The sequence below is a fragment of the Pseudoliparis swirei genome, chromosome 17 (assembly GCF_029220125.1).
Source record: "Pseudoliparis swirei isolate HS2019 ecotype Mariana Trench chromosome 17, NWPU_hadal_v1, whole genome shotgun sequence".
Taxonomy (NCBI): domain Eukaryota; kingdom Metazoa; phylum Chordata; class Actinopteri; order Perciformes; family Liparidae; genus Pseudoliparis; species Pseudoliparis swirei.
Window position 1 is genome coordinate 14,796,035 of NC_079404.1, and position 17,843 is coordinate 14,813,877.

Consider the following 17,843-nt stretch of genomic DNA (forward strand, 5'->3'; position numbering starts at 1 on the left):
TGAGAGTGGGGAGGTTGTGTGTTTTGGACCAAACCTGCATCCTCAGCTTTGTATCTCTCTCCTCTTCCTCCTCCTCTATTTCATCGGTAATTAATTTACCTTACTCGCTCGGGTAGTTTCTGCTCGTGACGTCGTACCCATGGGCTCCGGCGGGTGTGCCCCGTCGTTTCTTCCCTCCAGATGAGCTTTTCAGCACCTTGGAGAATTCCTCCCATCGCCCCCACATTTGATCGCGATTGTATTGATAAGTATCTGAGGCGGGCCTCACTGGAATGGATACGGGTTCACATTATATCCCAACAGGGACTAGTGTGCCATGTACAGCTCACGCTGACCTTTTTGAGGTAATACCCCTTTAATTAAATATAATTCATATAGGCACAATTCTACAACATAGCCTTCTCAGCCTGCCATCCTCTCTCTGTTTTTAAACGACAAACCTCTAATATGACCAGCCTGACCTTTTTTTGTCAAATGGAATGTAAGAACAGTCTAACTTGACTATAATTGGTCATTTGGATGTGGACAGCAGGTTATTAGAAGGAACCTTTCTCTTACAAAGAGTGCTCATTAATGGACTCCTGCCTCTCCTGCTTCCCTGTTGCTCTATGAAACATGCATGTGTTACAGGGCTGCTGCAGATATAACAGCGATGTGCATAAGGGAGAAAGTAGAGAGCGAGGGAGAAATGTGTTCATGTGAGTGTTATGATGTGAGATTCCCTTATACAGCATCACAGTGAAAAGGGGCATATTTGATGACTGTTGAACAGCTAGTCTTTTCAGTTGACTTATAAGGATTTGACGGTGGTCACCTAATGTGACTTATATAAAAGTGCCCCCTGAGCCCCTTTTCTTAACCCTTGTGTTGCCTTAGGGTCAATTTGACCCGAATCAATATTACACCCTCGTGTCACTTTAGGATTAATTTGACCCCATTCAATGTTTAATGTCGGTGTTCTTTCGGTAGTCAACAAACAAACATAAAGTGCCTCACACTTAAACTTGGAAAACAATATTAATTCTAATAATTTTCTGGAGGTTTTAATTGCTGGCGTCAAATTGAACCCAAAGGGTAAAATATGTTAGTAAATATAAAGGTAACAGGAGGGTGAAACATTGAATCGGGTCAAAATGACCCTAAGGCGACAGGAGGGTTAAATATTTAATCGGGTCAAAATGACCCGATTAAGAGGGGAGGGTTAAGTGGCCCATTTCAGAATCAGCAGGTTCCCCAATTAACAGCATTTTATATGTGTTTTTGTCTATGTGGACTTTGCAGCAGAAGGTTTTTGTTTTGATACTTTCGTTTTAACACCGCTGTTATTATGGCGGAATTCATTCTGTAAGCCTCTAAAAGCCACATTGTCTGATGCATGACTGCAGGGTTTAAGTATCCAGCTATCTCAACTAAATGGAGCTAAAGCAAGATTTACAAGAACTTGTCGTGCTCTTCAAGTATTTAGCATTTGATACATTTCGGCTTCATTTCAGTTCACATTTGTAATTCAATAAAGAGAAATTATTAGTTGCCATCTTTTCAAATGTGAGATAATAATGCACATAGAGAGTATTCATGAATCCTCATAAAATATGCATGTTTTACGAACCGTGTTTTCTATTAAAAGTGTTCATATCTGTTCAGCCAGTGGGGACCTCTTTAAAAAATGATAATCCATCATCATGTTGGTGTACTGTCACTATTACATAATGTTGTTAGAATGGTTAAGTAACAATGGGGCACAATTGCTTGTGGATCAGTTCATATTGAAGGTTTATTTTCTATCTAAGTTGATACACTTTTACTAATCACTGTTTGCATGCTCCCTGCAGACATCCTCCCACACTCATGAGATTCTAGCCCAGTTGTTATTATTTATTTTGTTCAGAGAAGCCAGCAACCTTCCTTCTCCGTCAGCTTACCATTCTGCGCTGCTGAGTCCTCGTGACTGATCCGCGCTTTTGTTTTAACTGCTGATTCACATGTGAAGTATTCCCTTCATCATAGAAGGCTGGAAAACCTGTAAAGAAAAGCTACAACATATTCTGCTGTGAGACCATTTTTTTTTCTCTCAGAAAAATCACTAAGAATTGATGTTGTGAGAGTAGTGGGCGTATGTATGCTTTTAAAGCTGCTCCATCTCCCACTGTGTGAAGTAATACTCAAAGACTGTGACTCCTGTGCTTAGAAAAGGCAAGCCTGTAATCTTCACAGCAGAAAACGGAGTCAATTTGACACAATGGAAATCATGACACTCATATGTGCAGTATGTAATTCAAGTTATATTCATGATATTACTCAGTACAAGGTGTTACTCATGTACAAAGAAAAAGCTGTTGATGAACTAACTAGCTATAACACAGAATATTCTTATTATATTAACTGGCACTTTTGGATAAAGTGTAAAAGTTACGCTGGGATTCATACTTAGCTCTTTTAATTTGGGGTCTAGTTAGGAAGCAACCTCCGTGTCCGTGACTTCAACTTCCATTCTTTCTAATAGCCTCTGGTTGCAAAAGATGCAAAATGACCCTTCATGTCACATTATTTTTTACCTAAAGAATGAGTTTATGACCTCAATCACTTGTTGTAAGTCTTCTGCAATACAGCTTGATGTTCATTTAATAAAAGATGGTCCCATTTAGAGTAAAATAGACCATAAAGCAGGGTATGCAATTCCTTTGCTACTTTGTGATTGGCTGGTCGCTACCGCAACGTTTTCCAGTTTGTTGGTTATCCGTATTTTTGTCTGGCAACTTCACCCATTCACTGTGTTTGTTCAGTCCATGAAAGTGAATTTTAACCTTTTTGATTATGAGAATTGACTAAACATATACGTTGTTTAACTGAACAGATGAGGTTTCAGAGAGCAGCTTCAGAAAAAAAGTAATGACTTCGATTTGGGGTTCTCAGCTGGAGTTTTATACATTCTGTCCTGATGCACAAGAAAGAGGAAAGTACGACTCTTATCGTGCATAGAGAGTAAGGTGTATTGTAAAATGGACATGACTTCTATTATTTATGGTTTGAACAGTTGACAAAACATAATTTAATTGAACATATAAACATTTACGTATGCTTCAGCCTCCAGATTAAGTCTTGATGAAATAATTCTAAACAGACAGTCAAACTTGTTCCTTGTTTCTGAAGCTTTAATCCTCTGGTTTGCAGTGGATTGATGACAATTATTTAGATATTCCAAGTCATACAAGCCTCCCTGGGAAATACAGCGTTTCTAAAGCAATAATCCATTTGCTTTTATTTAATAACCAAATGTTGTGTGCTCCTAAACCACATTATGAGTATTTTGACAGTTTCTGCAGTGATATCTGAGACTGCATCTTCATCGAAACAGAATATAACATTTTTATTTTCAAAGTTGAAATAGTACATATTTGGAACGCACAATAGGAGTTGAGACAAATGGTTTAAACATCTTGTTCTCCTTACATGAATGAAAGCACAAAGATAAGTGTCCAATACTTTCCTCATAGCACTGAGAAGACGTATACTGTATTATAAATGTCTTAGTCCTAAAATAAACATATAATATACAAATATTATAGGATGATTGTTTATTTAAAGCTCTCGAGGCTTTTAGAAATGAGATATTTAAAATGCTGTTTCATACTTTATGATTCAGAAACCTTATATTACAGGCTGTGCAGAGTTGACATGTTAATTAATAGAGTTTTAAAAATCTGTTGCTGTGTATCGGCGGCAGTGGTGGAGGAGGAGCAGAATAACACAGATCTTTAGTTTGTCATCCTCGCCCGAGGCTGGAGTGGACGCAGGCTGCCTGTCAGATTCTGTGAAAACAGGAGAGATTAGACCGGCGTGTGTGTTGCGTTCCTTCCATTGAAGCTGAGAAGCGTGTGCATTGTGCACACAGCAAAACACAAGGATCGCAAAACCATAACAAAGCTGATGCAACCTCTGCCACCAAAGCATCCAACAGGACTGGAATTGTTCGCTAGCTCTCAAGAGACAAGAGTATTGATCTTTCACACTGTGTTTTCGATGCTAAAGTAAATCTAGAAACACTCAATACATGAGCAACAATGCACTTTTTAAAATGCATTTTATATGCAGTGCTTATGAATAATTTATGATTAAAGATAGATCCCATTCCTCTGCTGTCATTTTAGATGCCGATTGACTGTAACCAACACTCCCTAAAATGCGGACGCTCGCTTTCCTAACAGTTAAGCTGTCCTTTCAGAGAGGCAGCTCTGTACTCTACTGCTCCAGTGCCTGCCAGTGATGTAGGACGGGATGTCTCTGCGTGAGTGGGGGATTGTGGGTACTATATCCGCATTGATTGCAGTGCGGATAGTGCCGATAGCTGCTCCTCTAATGGTCGATCTTTTTCTCAGTGTCTCTCTGCTCCACTCTCTCTATGTCATAACGCGCCACTGCCTGCCTCTGGTTCTGTGAGATAAGATGCCGGCCTTCCCAGGTAGGCAGATATCAAAACCCACAGACTTCCCTGCTCCTCATAATGGCCGAGGGTTGACAAGTGATGACGTATCGTTACCCCGGTGTCCATCAATCATTCAATTTGGCTTCAACTATGGTCTTCCAGACACAAGAGCACACTGTTAAAGGATTCTTGGGTCAGTCACATGCTTCAGTTGTGGCAAACTGTATGTGACCTAAACAATATACTATGCCAAACATGTCGGGTGGGAGTCTGTACAAAGGATGTAAAGTCTCCTGATTCTGATGTTCAAGAGTAATCTCTCTATATGAAAGTGAGACCCTGTGGAAGTAGGATTTCATTGGAGCCTCTCTCCAAAAATATTTGGCCCTAACACTGCATAGATCTATTACCTCTATCATCTATTACTTCCATCAGGGAGCAGAGGGGCGACATGAGGTTATGTTGGGCCTGATGTGCTGTGAGGCGTCGCAGACGGCAAGGCCGACTCTATTTCTCATGGACCAGAAGAAGATTAAATTGAACTCATCACTCACCCCAACTATTGTCACTCTGTCTCTCTCTGTCTCTCTCTCTCTCCCTCCTTCTGAAAATCAGTACATCATCTAAAGTTTCCTCTTCCATCCATTTCCTAAAATTGTCATGTTGCCCCGTAATCGCTGTTTACATCCCTCAGGCAGTGATCCGCGGCTGTGAGGTTTTGCTCGCTAATTCAGATATTATTGATAATCTTGCCAATGCTTCTGCTTCACCTGAAGCTATCCTTGATCATAAAAAAACCTGAAAGTCTGTATTCAATACACTTTGATTTGTTTATTGACACAACTCCTATTTTATAATTACAACAGGCAGTACTACTACTTGTGGGCAGTAGAATCAAGTGAACACCTCTGAGTAGATTTGGGAAACTCCTGTGTGATCTGGCTCTTTAGCTGCTAAATGCTCCACCAGCTAGTTGCCGACTGGTGATGACCCCCGACCTCGTTTCTCACTGCCCGACTGCTGCTTGACGCTGAGCAGGTACACTGGAGTTTTAAACCTTTTTCTGCCCACTCCAACAACATCAAAAAACACCATGAGAGTGGTAAAAGTAAACCGAAACATCAAAGTAATCCAAAATATTCATTTTAACTGAAGGTTGAATTTTTTTGACTGATTTCCCTGTTAATTATACACTTCTTCACGAGCAGAGAACCGACATATCAATGCAGAATATGTCACTGCAGACCTTCAAAGTCTGATTGCTGTTTGTCAGGGACAATAAACATAGTTTATGACACTAGACTATGACACTAGACTATGATCATTTTGTCATATTGCTAACCATTTCCTCTATTTTAAGCTTCAACTCAAAGCTCTTCTAGACATATATTTAGCTGCATGATGAGATTGCAACAGGTGCACAGCTGCAGCCGGTATGATAAAAGAAGCTGTTGTGCTCATGTTGCATCTGATACTAAATGTAGAGCACCGATGTTGCCGGGCGGCAGCAGCCGCTCGCTGTTCAAAACATTTAGAGGTAACCTCCAAATGAAAATGAGTTTGGGCTACCAAACAGTTTTTGCAAACAAAGAATCTATATTTGTTCTGGAAAAGGTGAACACACGTACGTACCACTCATCATAATGCTATTTCACCAGCTACGTTATGTTTCATTCACCGACAGGAGAGATAGAGTATGCAATTGTTTTTGTTTCCGGAAAAACACAATTTCTTCTCTTTGCCCAGCTCAGCATCAGTATGGGGGTAAATGTCCTATATTATTGATGCTCTTTAGAAAAACAATCCACCATCGCAGCCTGTGGCATTTGCAGTTCTCACACAGCTTTCCTCGCAAACAGCAGTGGAGGTTGAGCAAGAGGAATGGCAACACCTGCTTTGTTATTCAAAGCATAGTCTGAATATAAATTAAGTGTAATTGGAAAAGAAAAACAACTGTGGGCGCAAAGATTATGCATAATCACAATAATTATTTATCTGTGTATTACTTATTTCGAGGTGAGTGTTCGGTGCTGCCTAATGAATAAAAGCCTAGGTGGGAATAAAAGGACATGCAAATTCTCGTCAGAATCACCTTCATCAAGAGAGAGGGAGTGAGGATGAAAAAACATTCTGATTGGATGAATTAGCGAACTCGCTCACACTTTGAAGAAAAATACCACATTCAACCATCTTTCAGAAAATATTAATATATTGTGTAGATCTACAGCAACATACTTCATCAATGTGTGTCCAAATTATATAAATATGTTGTGCTCATTTTGGAATATTTGGTGAATCTGTGAACCTGAACCTGATCTGATTCCACTATCTATGGACACATACTGTACAGTCACTTCTTTGAAAGGTCTTGGGGGACCTGCTTTGCTGCTAATGAAACATATCAGTGCACCGAGCTGCATTCATTTGATTTGTGTCACTATTTTATCACATTGGCAGTTTTGGAAAATGTGTTTCTGATAGAAAAGGACAAAATTGTTTGTGTTGTATTTTGCGCACAGCACATTTACCATGTCCGCTAGATGATGTCAGTGCGGACGTCAGAGCAAGTTTGTGAATGAGCAATTCTCCTCAAGCATTCAAGCCCAGCCTGTATTAAAAAATGATGTTGATGTCAGGTCTGCAGCGGTTTGATTACTAGTGTATTATGAGGGCCACCCGACATGCCAGTATCACACAACAAACACATGTTCGACTGATGATTTGGATTGGATATTGTGGAAAACATTACCACAAAGTACATTTCCCTAATCAAGCTGAACCTGGTCCTCAGCCGTTCACATCACTGCCCACTTCCCCATCTCTTTCAAATGCTCATTAAGTCGTCAGCCACCTCCAATCTGATGTCTGAGTAATTATCAGCTTCAGCCGAGCTGTGACGTTTGACGGTAAAGTGTTTAACATTACTTGCCTTTTTCGTCTGATGCGACAGTCTGACCTTTGAGGCGCAACAGGAAATAATCACCATGTTAACTAATGGCACTGTCACAAACCCTGTTCAGGGTCCATGTCCTCATTCAAAACATACAACAAAAGAAGAAAAAGACCTGACGCACTCTGAAATTGTATATATAGTCTTCTTAAAATAGGTCGTGCTTTCCATTGGTTTCTGTTAGGTCAGAGTCATTAAAAGCTGTTTTTGTGAGAGTGTGAGAGTGTTGTTAAACATTTAACAACAATATATTGTATCATGACCTCACAGCTAGAGATAGTTACGTGAACACCAGACAGCATCAGAAAAGTGGCTGTTTTGCTAGGAGGCCAATGTGACTGGCTTCCGGAGAGGGACTGGCCGAGTGACCTTGGCTAGCAGGATATGATGAGAATGAGACTGTATTACACAAACAGCATCAGCAGCGTGCACAGCGGTCACTGTGTGCGAGCTCTGATGCTCTTTCCATTTTAAAAGAACATTAGGTCTAATGGTAATGGTATCTTAGAGGTTTTCAAGCCCCTTTCCTTCTGCCCTACATACTAGCCGACCTATAGCTGCCAAAGAGCATCGTCCATTAGGAAAGTAAACAACCGATATATGTCTTAGGAAGCGCAGGGTAAACATGCCAAAAACATTTAGCGACGTATCATGTGCTTTAACTATTTAATAATGTTGAAAGTTTGGGCATAATTATTTGAAGAAATTAATAAAAGAGGAGATCTTTCGAGGAACGGTGTGATGGGGAGTAAACATTGCCGGGAATTCAGACACAAAATCATTAGCACAACAGATCGCCGTTCGAGCATCAGTTACTGAGAACAAAGGTTACATTGGGCGAAGATAAGTGCTGTGTAAAAAGCATTCTATTGTGCGTGTGTATGATGTGGATGAGCATGTTTTTCTGTGCAGTGCAGCTGGGAAGGCTCTTTCCGATGATGTCCTTTGTGTGAGTACGATGCACACTTAATCTGCAGCTGTGACTCTCATGGAAACGTGTAGTTTGACACCTTTCATCAGACTCTTAACAGAGATGTGAGAACCACCATCATTTGATCCAGCCTGGGATTAGGGATGGCCACAGTCTCCTTACGGCTCAGTAACTGCACCGAGTTGACAACAGCTGAGCGATAAACCTGCCATTCTGCCTCCCGACTGTGAAGTCAGCGCAGATAATTAGCAGTTTGGTCCTGCATGGACTGATCCATTTATTCAGCGTTGCCTCATTTACTTAATCGGCAAAGAAAAAAGGTTATTAATGTGCTTTTATTGTTTTCACTTCGCAACTTTACAAACCACAGCCGCTATATTTTAAATTATGATTAAAAGCATTTCACGTCATTATAACCAGTCAACTGTGCAGTGGATGATAAACAATACATGCTTCAACAATTTCTTCACAGATCCATCGTGTCATTGTAAAAGAAATATGATTACAAGCAAAGTGAGTAAATAAACCTGGCGCTGGCTGCTCCAGGAGGGTCAATAAAACTACAAGCTGAAATGCATTTAGAGATCCTCAATGAGAAACTCATCGTTCATTCTACCCCTGCGATTTGCGAGGATACCCCAGCCAATCAATACAAGCACCATTAGGCTTAACAAACCTGGTTAGTCTATAAACTGCCCACAGGCTCTATAAAGCAACAACGTGCTCACTGGGACAGCCTGCCCACCTGTAAGGGCTCAGACGTGCGTACAAAGTGGTTTGTTCAAAGAAGGATGCCGTTTTGTTCTGACCCGATGTGTTCTGACACTCATCTGTCACTCTCACATAAAGTCCACATGGCGATGCTGGTAACCCCCCTAACACATGCAATAATACCTCTCGTGTATGTGTGTGCATGAGCTCTGTTTATACCGTACTGTTTGCTGTGAATTGACAAACAGCAATTGGGGAGTAATACATGATCTTTTATTTCTATAATAATACATTCTATTACAGACGGATTTTAAAACACTGTCATGTTACTGAGTGAGATATGGAACTTGAAAGAATCGGGGCGAAACCTAATGAACGAACCGGAGCCTCATGCAGCGTGCTGACACAGCACACCAAGAACGAGTCACGACTCTTACTGACAACAGAGCGAAATCACTCTGGAAGAATGTTGTTTTTTGTCACTATTTTTTGAAGTATATTTATTACATTTTGAGTTATACAATGATGGACACATCGTCATGTAAAAGTAGAACCCTTTAAGGCCGTTCTGCCCACTCGTGCATAACAATGCTCATTCTCTATTGAACTATATTGCTTGATTACAATTACAAAGTGTAATACTTTATATTACAACATTACCCTATCTCTGCTAGTTCTAGAATATGAAATGAAATGTAATAAATTTATATCAGGAATAGATAGTTGCTTCTAGAATACCAGGAAAAAGTAGAAATGAAGCACAGCACGTGTAATTATCTAAACCATCACACTGGAACATTTCGCTGTGCGCTCACGCACATACAAGACCTATGTGAGCGGAAGCACACTGAGGAATCCTGAAACACGCACTTTAGTTTCACCACTTAATTGTCTTACATAGCCTCACTGCTTTTCTAATGGGTAATTGGTTGTCATGACAAACATTCAGTCTATTTATAACTCAGAGGCTTGTGCAAAAACCTGTTGAAGACGGGACATAGAAGATTTCTGATCAGTCGTAAAGCTCCGGATAATCTGTCAGCCTGATTCAGGGAGACTGCTCGGGACAAAATGGACTCCAGCTTTTGGTCATTTAAGGGCCCCGACAACATACTGTCTTTTTGAGAGAGCATTATGTCTCTGCTGGTGTATAAATACTGAAAATAATAAAACAAATCTCTGAGGTGACCTCTACGTCATTACTTTACATTTAGCTGACCCTTTTGTCCAAAGGGACTTACAATCATGTTACATTCATACACCCTAGACACAGCTACAGGGAGCAATTCAGGGTTAAGTATCTTGCTCAAGGACACATCGACTAAGGCGAGGATTGAACCATCACCACCTAATTGAAAGATGGACCTGCTAACCAGTAACCCACAGTCGCCTCACGTCACAATCTTACATGAAGGAATAAATAGAGGATGCATTTTGCTGTGAAACAAGGTTAGTGGATATGTTGTTAAAGGAACATTTTAAAGCTTTGTGAGACTCCGGGCATTCTCTCAAAGTGCTTATTGTTGCCCTGACAGGCTCTGATTGTTGTTATAAGTGTCTGACATCTCCAAAGGAGAAGTTCAAGATCGCTCAAGTTCTGAAATAATGCACGGTGGGAAACACAGCAAGCCAGAGTTTACTGGAGTACAGACAACTCTTCATAGTGCTACTTAAACAATGTTTAATGTCATGGCTGAATATTTAAATGATTTCAAGAAATTGGATGAATTCAATGGCGACCCATATTTATTCAAAGTAGAGTATACGATAATCAGCTCTATCATTAATCATTCATTTCCTAGATTTTTTTCTTCCGGCTCTGTAACCTTTTGTCCTATTAACTAAATAGAGATGGTTAGCGGCTTCACACAGTGTCTCTTGGACCATGGCTTATACACGGCTAACCCCCCAAACATCCACACACATTGACACACACACACACACACACACACACACACACACAGAGGAGCATTTCCCTGAATACATTTGGTAACCACAGTGACAGGCAAAGCAAAGGGGAAAAAGAATGGAATTTGATTTCCTTGTGCGGGGAAGGTGAAGAGAGGGTTTATTCAGCTGTGATGGGAATGTCGGAGACTGTAACGAGAAAGAGGGAAATTGGAGCAACATGAAAATGATCAATACCTCACTCACCTTCACTCTGGAATGACGTTATTGAACTCTTTTTCCCTTTTCTTCACCCCCAATCCTCTTCCACGCACACTTTTTAGGGAGGAGTATGTTGTTGCTTTTATTCCAAAATGCAGGTTTGAATGTCTTCTCGAAAACTAATTTCTCCTCTCGTAGAGCATTAACCCTCAAGTCGTAGATACCATTGTGTTCTGAATGTTAAGGGCTGAACACACATGGAATTAAATAATTGGCTTCTTTGTGTGGTTCTGTGCCAGATAAAATTGGTGGAATTACACTAGTTTGTGCAATTATATGAGTCAGTTATATAATAGAGTCAGAAAGAGAAAGAGAACAATGGAGTAAGATAGGAAAGCAAAGAGAATATCACTGAAGCTGCACTTTCTTCTCGATTAAATATTTCTCTTATCATCGTGTTATCCTCGGCACATTTCAGCAATAGGCTAAACATGACGGGGCCGGTTGTTGGATGCACATCCTTGACACAAAACTGGAGTGACTAATACATTTTCAAATGTAAAGGAAATGAATCAAGTGAGACGGACGGCTCTGATCCTCAGGGTGTGGCGGTGATTGATTCGTGCTGACTGAGTGATTGATTTAGTTCAAACAAGCAGTGAGCTGGCATTTTCTGACAAACTCGAAGAGAAAGCACTGATCTTTAAGTCAGTCACAACAGACACATGCGGCCATGCTTTTTCTTCTAGTCATGCATGTCACACAGTCTTCCATCCCATTTTAAATGATAAACACCTCCTCTCAGAGGGACAACGCCTTTTGTTTGGAAAGAAATAAGCTGTTTTATGAAAAACATCCACCCAGTCATGCTATGTTCAGGGACCAATTTGTTTGCGCTTCAAATGTTCTTTCGGAGCCAGAGAAGGCTGCTCTTCTTCCAGTACAGTATCCAGGAACTTCTCTCGCACAGATGGATGTGAAATGATCTTTTGCTGCATGTATTTCCTTCTCTTCTTTGTTATAATTGCTTCCTCTCTGTAAAAGAATTCACGAGAAGTGCTGGAATGAAGAAGACATTTGAGTGTTCGGATTAAGCGCTGTTGGACTCTGTTTTTGTTCCGCAGTTAGTTTTTGGGATGTCCATGTGCTTCCTTATTCTTAAATGTCACGCTCAGATGCTAACCAGACCTGAAGCTTCCTCAGCTTTACAGGGCACTGTGCTGCTTGGCTTGACACCGGATGGAAAAAGCAAAACGCATCTACAGCAGCCTGCGTTTGGCAGGTGCTCCTTTAAGCTCTCACACACACACAAATACATACACACACACACACATACACTCACATACAAGCGCGTGCACACACAAACATGCACAGACATCAATTTCCCTGCCAGTCACCATGGTAACACCCTAAAACTACAGCTGTCTGACAAGAGATTGATGGCAGACAGAGTAACTTATTGCGATTTGTGTATTTTGTGGATATTTTGAGGAGGAACTACAAAGGATGCTCAGCTTTGGGACAATTGGTAGTAATGACCATTGAATGCCTCATCCAGTTGCATACTGTGTCATGATGGCAATTTAATTCCAATACCACCACAAATTGAGACAGATGCTGTTTTTCTGAACTGAAATGATTTCCTGAAATGCCTTCAGAAAATATTTACGTCTTCTCTTTTCCTCTCTGGTCTAACAGACCCCTCAGACGTGCCCCAGGTATGTTTTTGCTGAGTGACATTTTGTGGTAGATGTCCCCATTTGAGACATGTTTATATTTATCTCGGCTGAGAAGGGGCGGGAGATTGATCGTAATGTGTGACAGCCCCATTTCCTGAACTCGTAAGCCTGCCTCTCTAAAAATGCCTCAGGTCAGACAGAAATACACTAATGAATATGAACCTGCCAATCAATGCATGCTGCAGTTATATAAGACTTCCTGAGATGGCCCAGAAAGAAAACGGCAGCTCAGAAAAATACATCACCTACATTTCTTGAAATGATCTTTGGATCTGATAGATGGAGAACAATTAATTGAGATGTTACATTCACCGCTGATTCTGTGTGGGTGCTCTTACGCATAAAGAAGAGATACTGATGATTCAAAACCAATCATGAGGAGATTCAAATCATCCTTTGGAAAGAGTTTTAACTGTGACAATATCTCAGGCCATATTTAATCACAATAGTTATGTGGAAGATGCTGTGTGTGTTTGTGTAGGTGTGTGTGTGTGTATAGGACAGACTGACAGACATAGATGTACAGGGATTTAGAAGGCTGTTACGTACACAATAATAACTTTTAAGGAGGTCTGACATGAGGCGCTGCTATTTCAAAGCAACATGAGACATCTACCAAAGCTGTAAGCAAAACTGCAGATGATGACTGCTGTGTGATCAAACACAGGACACCTCAACAAGGAACAGTTGTCATAAGTTGTAAATACACCAATGAGGATGGATGTATAGTATATACAGTAGCTGCTGTTCAGTAAGTGCACATAGCCATGCAACCGAACAGGATACACATTTGTAACAGAATTTTCACAGTAATTTTAATACTTAAACAACCTGTAATAAAGTCTTAGTTATTTTATGTAGCCCACCCAACAAAACCTCCCATATGTCTGGTAATGAGATTAAGTTCATTCACTTCTGTCTCATATATATTGGAAAGATGCATCGCTATAAAACACTGAACACAATGTAAGTTGTGTGTTTTATAGATTGCTGTCATTGATCTTTGATTCAGAATGGTCATGCCAATAAACAGGAGAAGGGAGAAAGGGAAAGAGAATCGACGACTGTGTCTGGGCCCACATTTCAGAATGTTTTGTACGGTACAAGAAGATGCTCCAGTTGCCTTTGGATGAGTCTGTTGGAGATGGGATTGTGGCACATTAATTGGCTAAGAAAACGTAATAATAAAAAATTGAGCTAGCATGACTAAATGGGTATAGATAATGAAAGGATTTCATGATTGCCTTTGTGCAATTATTTCTCTAAAGGACTATACATTTCTTTTGAAAAATAGAAGATGAGCAGCCAATATCTCTTAGAATGAATTATAACATACTGCATACAATTCAGGAACAGATAGCAGTGTGTGTGTGTGTGCGTGTGTGTGTGTGTGTGTCAATGGGTGTGGGTGTCTCACGTTTTCCTCCGTTACCCTGTGAGTCTCGGACCGTACAGCGACAGCAACACGGATGGTTGGAGTTCACAAAACCTTTTATTCACATATAATGTAACATGACAGCTGTGTGGCGACCGACTGCAAACTCTCGCCTCTCGCTCCTTCTCCCTGCTTCCCAGTCGCTACTGCTCTTCATTGGGGAGAGACACACACACACGGATTAACCCCAGCCGATGCTGATTAAACCTCATCCCCAGCTGAGGCTGATTAAATCTCATCCCAGCACCCTTCCCTGCACCACACGCCCGCTCCATCCACTCTGCAGCTGAGCCTAACCACGCCCCACCGCCACACCGTGTATAACTGAAAATGCAATAAAAGGTTATTTGGCATTCCAAATGTATCTTGATAGCAACAGGAGAATATATTTACAGATAATTAAAGTAAGAAACTGTATGTCAGCAGAAATGTACGACGAAACCCAAAACAAAAAGTCAAAGTGGAAAACAGGAAAATAAATTCTTGTCTTTTCAAATAATCAACATTTTGGATTGAAATGCATGAAAAGGGGTTTATTGTGTCTTAATAATAGATGTATTGTTAAGACAAAGCAAGACAGTCAGACTGGGGTCTACGGAGGCTTGAGAGTGTCCAGGTTTTCATTCCAGTTGGAAACGACAGCCAGGGTGTACTGGGACAAGGTCTGAAACCACGGCTCCTTTATAAAAGCCACTACTGCAAGACTTGAGAAGAAAGAGGCTTTAGTTTGGCATGTCCTATTCACAGTAGAAGTCCATGTTCTGATCAAAAAAGGCAAAGAAAAGATGTAATAATATGAGAGAAATATTGACAACAACCTCAATATTAATTTAACACCACCATCCGGTCTGCCTACTTCCACCTCCGAAATATCAACCGCCTCCGCCCTTCACTCACACCCAACAGCACCGCAATCCTGGTCCACTCTCTTGTCACCTCCCGCTTGGATTATTGCAATTCCCTCCTCTTTGGTCTCCCCCAGAAACTCCTCCATAAGCTCCAACTGGTCCAGAACGCTGCTGCCCGCATCATCACCAAAACCCCTTCGATCTGTCACATCACCCCTGTTCTACAACAACTCCACTGGCTTCCCATCAAACACCGCATTGACTTTAAGATCCTGCTCCATGCATTCAAGGCCATCCACAACCTCGCCCCTCCATACCTGTCTCACCTCCTCCAAATCAACATCCCCACCCGGTCTCTCAGGTCTGCTTCCTCCATCAACCTGACCGTCCCCCCAGCTCGTTTGTCCACCATGGGGTCACGAGCCTTCAGCCGCTCTGCCCCTCGCCTATGGAACTCCCTCCCCCCTGACATCAGAAACATTGACTCTATCACTTTATTCAAAACTCACCTCAAAACTCACCTTTTCAGGCAGGCCTATGGCTGACCTGTTCCCCTCTTGGTTGCTCTGCTGCAGACTGTTCTGCTTTTTAACTGTTTTGCTTTTTAACTGTTCTGCTTTTTAATTGTGTCCATTTTTAAATATGTTGTACGGCGACCTTGAGTGCCTTGAAAGGCGCCTTATAAAATGAATGTATTATTATTATTATTATTATACTCACAGTTGTGGGAATCTTAACTTCGTCTTCTATAAACTTCTGTGTCTCCTTCACCATAGTTGCAGGAAAATATCCAATGATGCCCATCTGGTGCACATACCGCTCGCTGTAAACCTGCTGGTGGAAATAACACGGCCTCTCCAACAATTTATCATGCACCACATTTTATAATAGGCTTTATACATTTAACCGTCATTACTAAACTCATTGTATATGCTTGGTCATTTCAGCTACAAAATATTGAATATTCAATTAAATGTCTTTTTTTTACAGTTTGATCTTTTTAAAAGGCCAGCAAGTTGTCAATGTTTGTCACATCTGCTGCGCATCCTGCTTTGCATTTGTAACCGATTAGCGAGCTGCAACATTGATAAAAACCATGTAACGAATAGTCACATACGCTGCCAGACCAGAAGACTCCGGCGCCCTCTTCTGGAATGAGTTTAGAATACACATAGACCATCTGACCCGTCTTGATGTTGATGAATCTGCAGTCAGGAGCTGTGAAGTCACCCAAGGCTGTGGCCAAGGAGAGAACATCTTATAAAGCACAGAAAACAAAAGAGGAAAGGAAATATGAGCCTATTTTATAAAAAGGTATCAAGTACACGCATTGTCCTGCATTATTGTTAACGTTACAGTTTTCTGTGCCATGCTTCTCCTTTACTCTGACTTACATGAGCATTCTGCATCTCCACATATCTTGGTGTCTGCTAGTTTATCCATACGGATGGCCCTCACAATCGGGTGCAGAAGTCCTACACAGAGCAGAATCCCCAATGAATAAGTCATGCTGACCGAAAGAGCCGAACGCAGAGAGTGTTGTGTGCGCAGGAACTTCGGACTGTAAAAATCCCAAAACAGTCCACTGAGCCAGGAGAGAATGGGCTGAGCCCCTATATCAGAGGTTGCCTGGCCAATCAGTGTTGAGTTTCAGAAATGCCATGAAGTATTCATTTCCTGCAGGGAGTTGGCTGACTTTCCTCAAATATCAGTCTCTTTGCAGGAACAAGCCAAGGCATGTGCACTGTTTGTCTTGAACTCTGTGAAAAAATCAAATCCATGTGCTGAAATAATGCATGTTGTTCTTGAAGTGGGTCTTTGAATAAGCTCCATATTTTTGGATGGAATTAAATGTCCTATGCAATAAGCAGAACAATAACTTTTAGGATATTTATGTAAGTTCATAAATGTTTGGAGAATGTTGAGATTCTTCGTTACTTAGTTATTAGTCACTCAGCACAGGATGTGATGATGTTACATACATGTATACAAAAACAATACTTAAAACTGAATAGTAAGTATGGTACCAACACTAACTACATCCATCAGTAATGTTAACAACAGGAGCAAAGGGAATGCAATGAAAATGTGCTGCTGTCAACTGGTTCCAGTTCAGATCTAGACATTTGAAAAACAAATGTGTTAAACAAATTGACCCAAGCTCAGTCAAAGTTACATTTTGTAATTGTCTACCCAATAAGAAAATTATTTCACAGACTAATTGAGTTATGCACAGGTACTATGGTCAGCATCATCATTCTTCACTTCTTCTATATATTATATCTGCATTATACTTTTTGTTGTATATATACTGCTCTCTTTCCACTGCTGGTCAGATGCTAACTGACATTTGATTGCCCCAGTACCTGTACTCTTTTCAATAGCAATTATCCACTGTAATACTGTATGAAGATGATAATAATTGTTAAAAAGTATATTATGAGTGGATGAGCCAATTGAAATCTAAGGCTGAGTAAAAGGACTTCAGCTTTGCCGAATAGAAAGTGAAAGCATTTCAGTCACGTCCAACGGATCACACTGTAAACGCTGAGCGGGGGATCCAAAAACATCAAATATTTCAAATAAAAGCAAAAGAGAAATGACGCAAAAAATGTCATTCAAGTATGTGAAGCAAAACTTTGTTTGTGGCCATTTTCCTGCAAAATGAGTACATTTTGAAGATAATACCTCAGAACT

General features: G+C 40.7%; 1 protein-coding gene across 6 annotated transcripts; it reads right to left on the reverse strand.

Moving 5' to 3' along the window:
• Nucleotides 1-3,583: 3,583 nt before the first annotated feature.
• LOC130207211 (otoraplin-like) lies at nt 3,584-16,688 on the reverse strand. 6 transcript variants are annotated; one of them, XM_056435710.1, is made up of 4 exons: nt 16,541-16,688; nt 16,264-16,403; nt 15,867-15,980; nt 3,584-3,809 (listed from the first exon to the last, which is right to left on the reverse strand). In XM_056435710.1, exons 1-4 carry the CDS (start codon nt 16,653-16,655, stop codon nt 3,756-3,758), a joined length of 423 nt encoding a protein of 140 aa, XP_056291685.1. In that variant the 5' UTR covers nt 16,656-16,688; the 3' UTR covers nt 3,584-3,755. The 6 variants fall into 6 exon arrangements, with proteins under 6 accessions (XP_056291685.1, XP_056291684.1, XP_056291682.1 ...); XM_056435709.1 differs by lacking the exon at nt 3,584-3,809 and adding an exon at nt 13,598-13,998 and having other exon boundaries at nt 16,264-16,382; XM_056435707.1 differs by lacking the exon at nt 3,584-3,809 and adding an exon at nt 13,598-13,998 and having other exon boundaries at nt 15,867-15,977.
• Nucleotides 16,689-17,843: the final 1,155 nt, after the last annotated feature.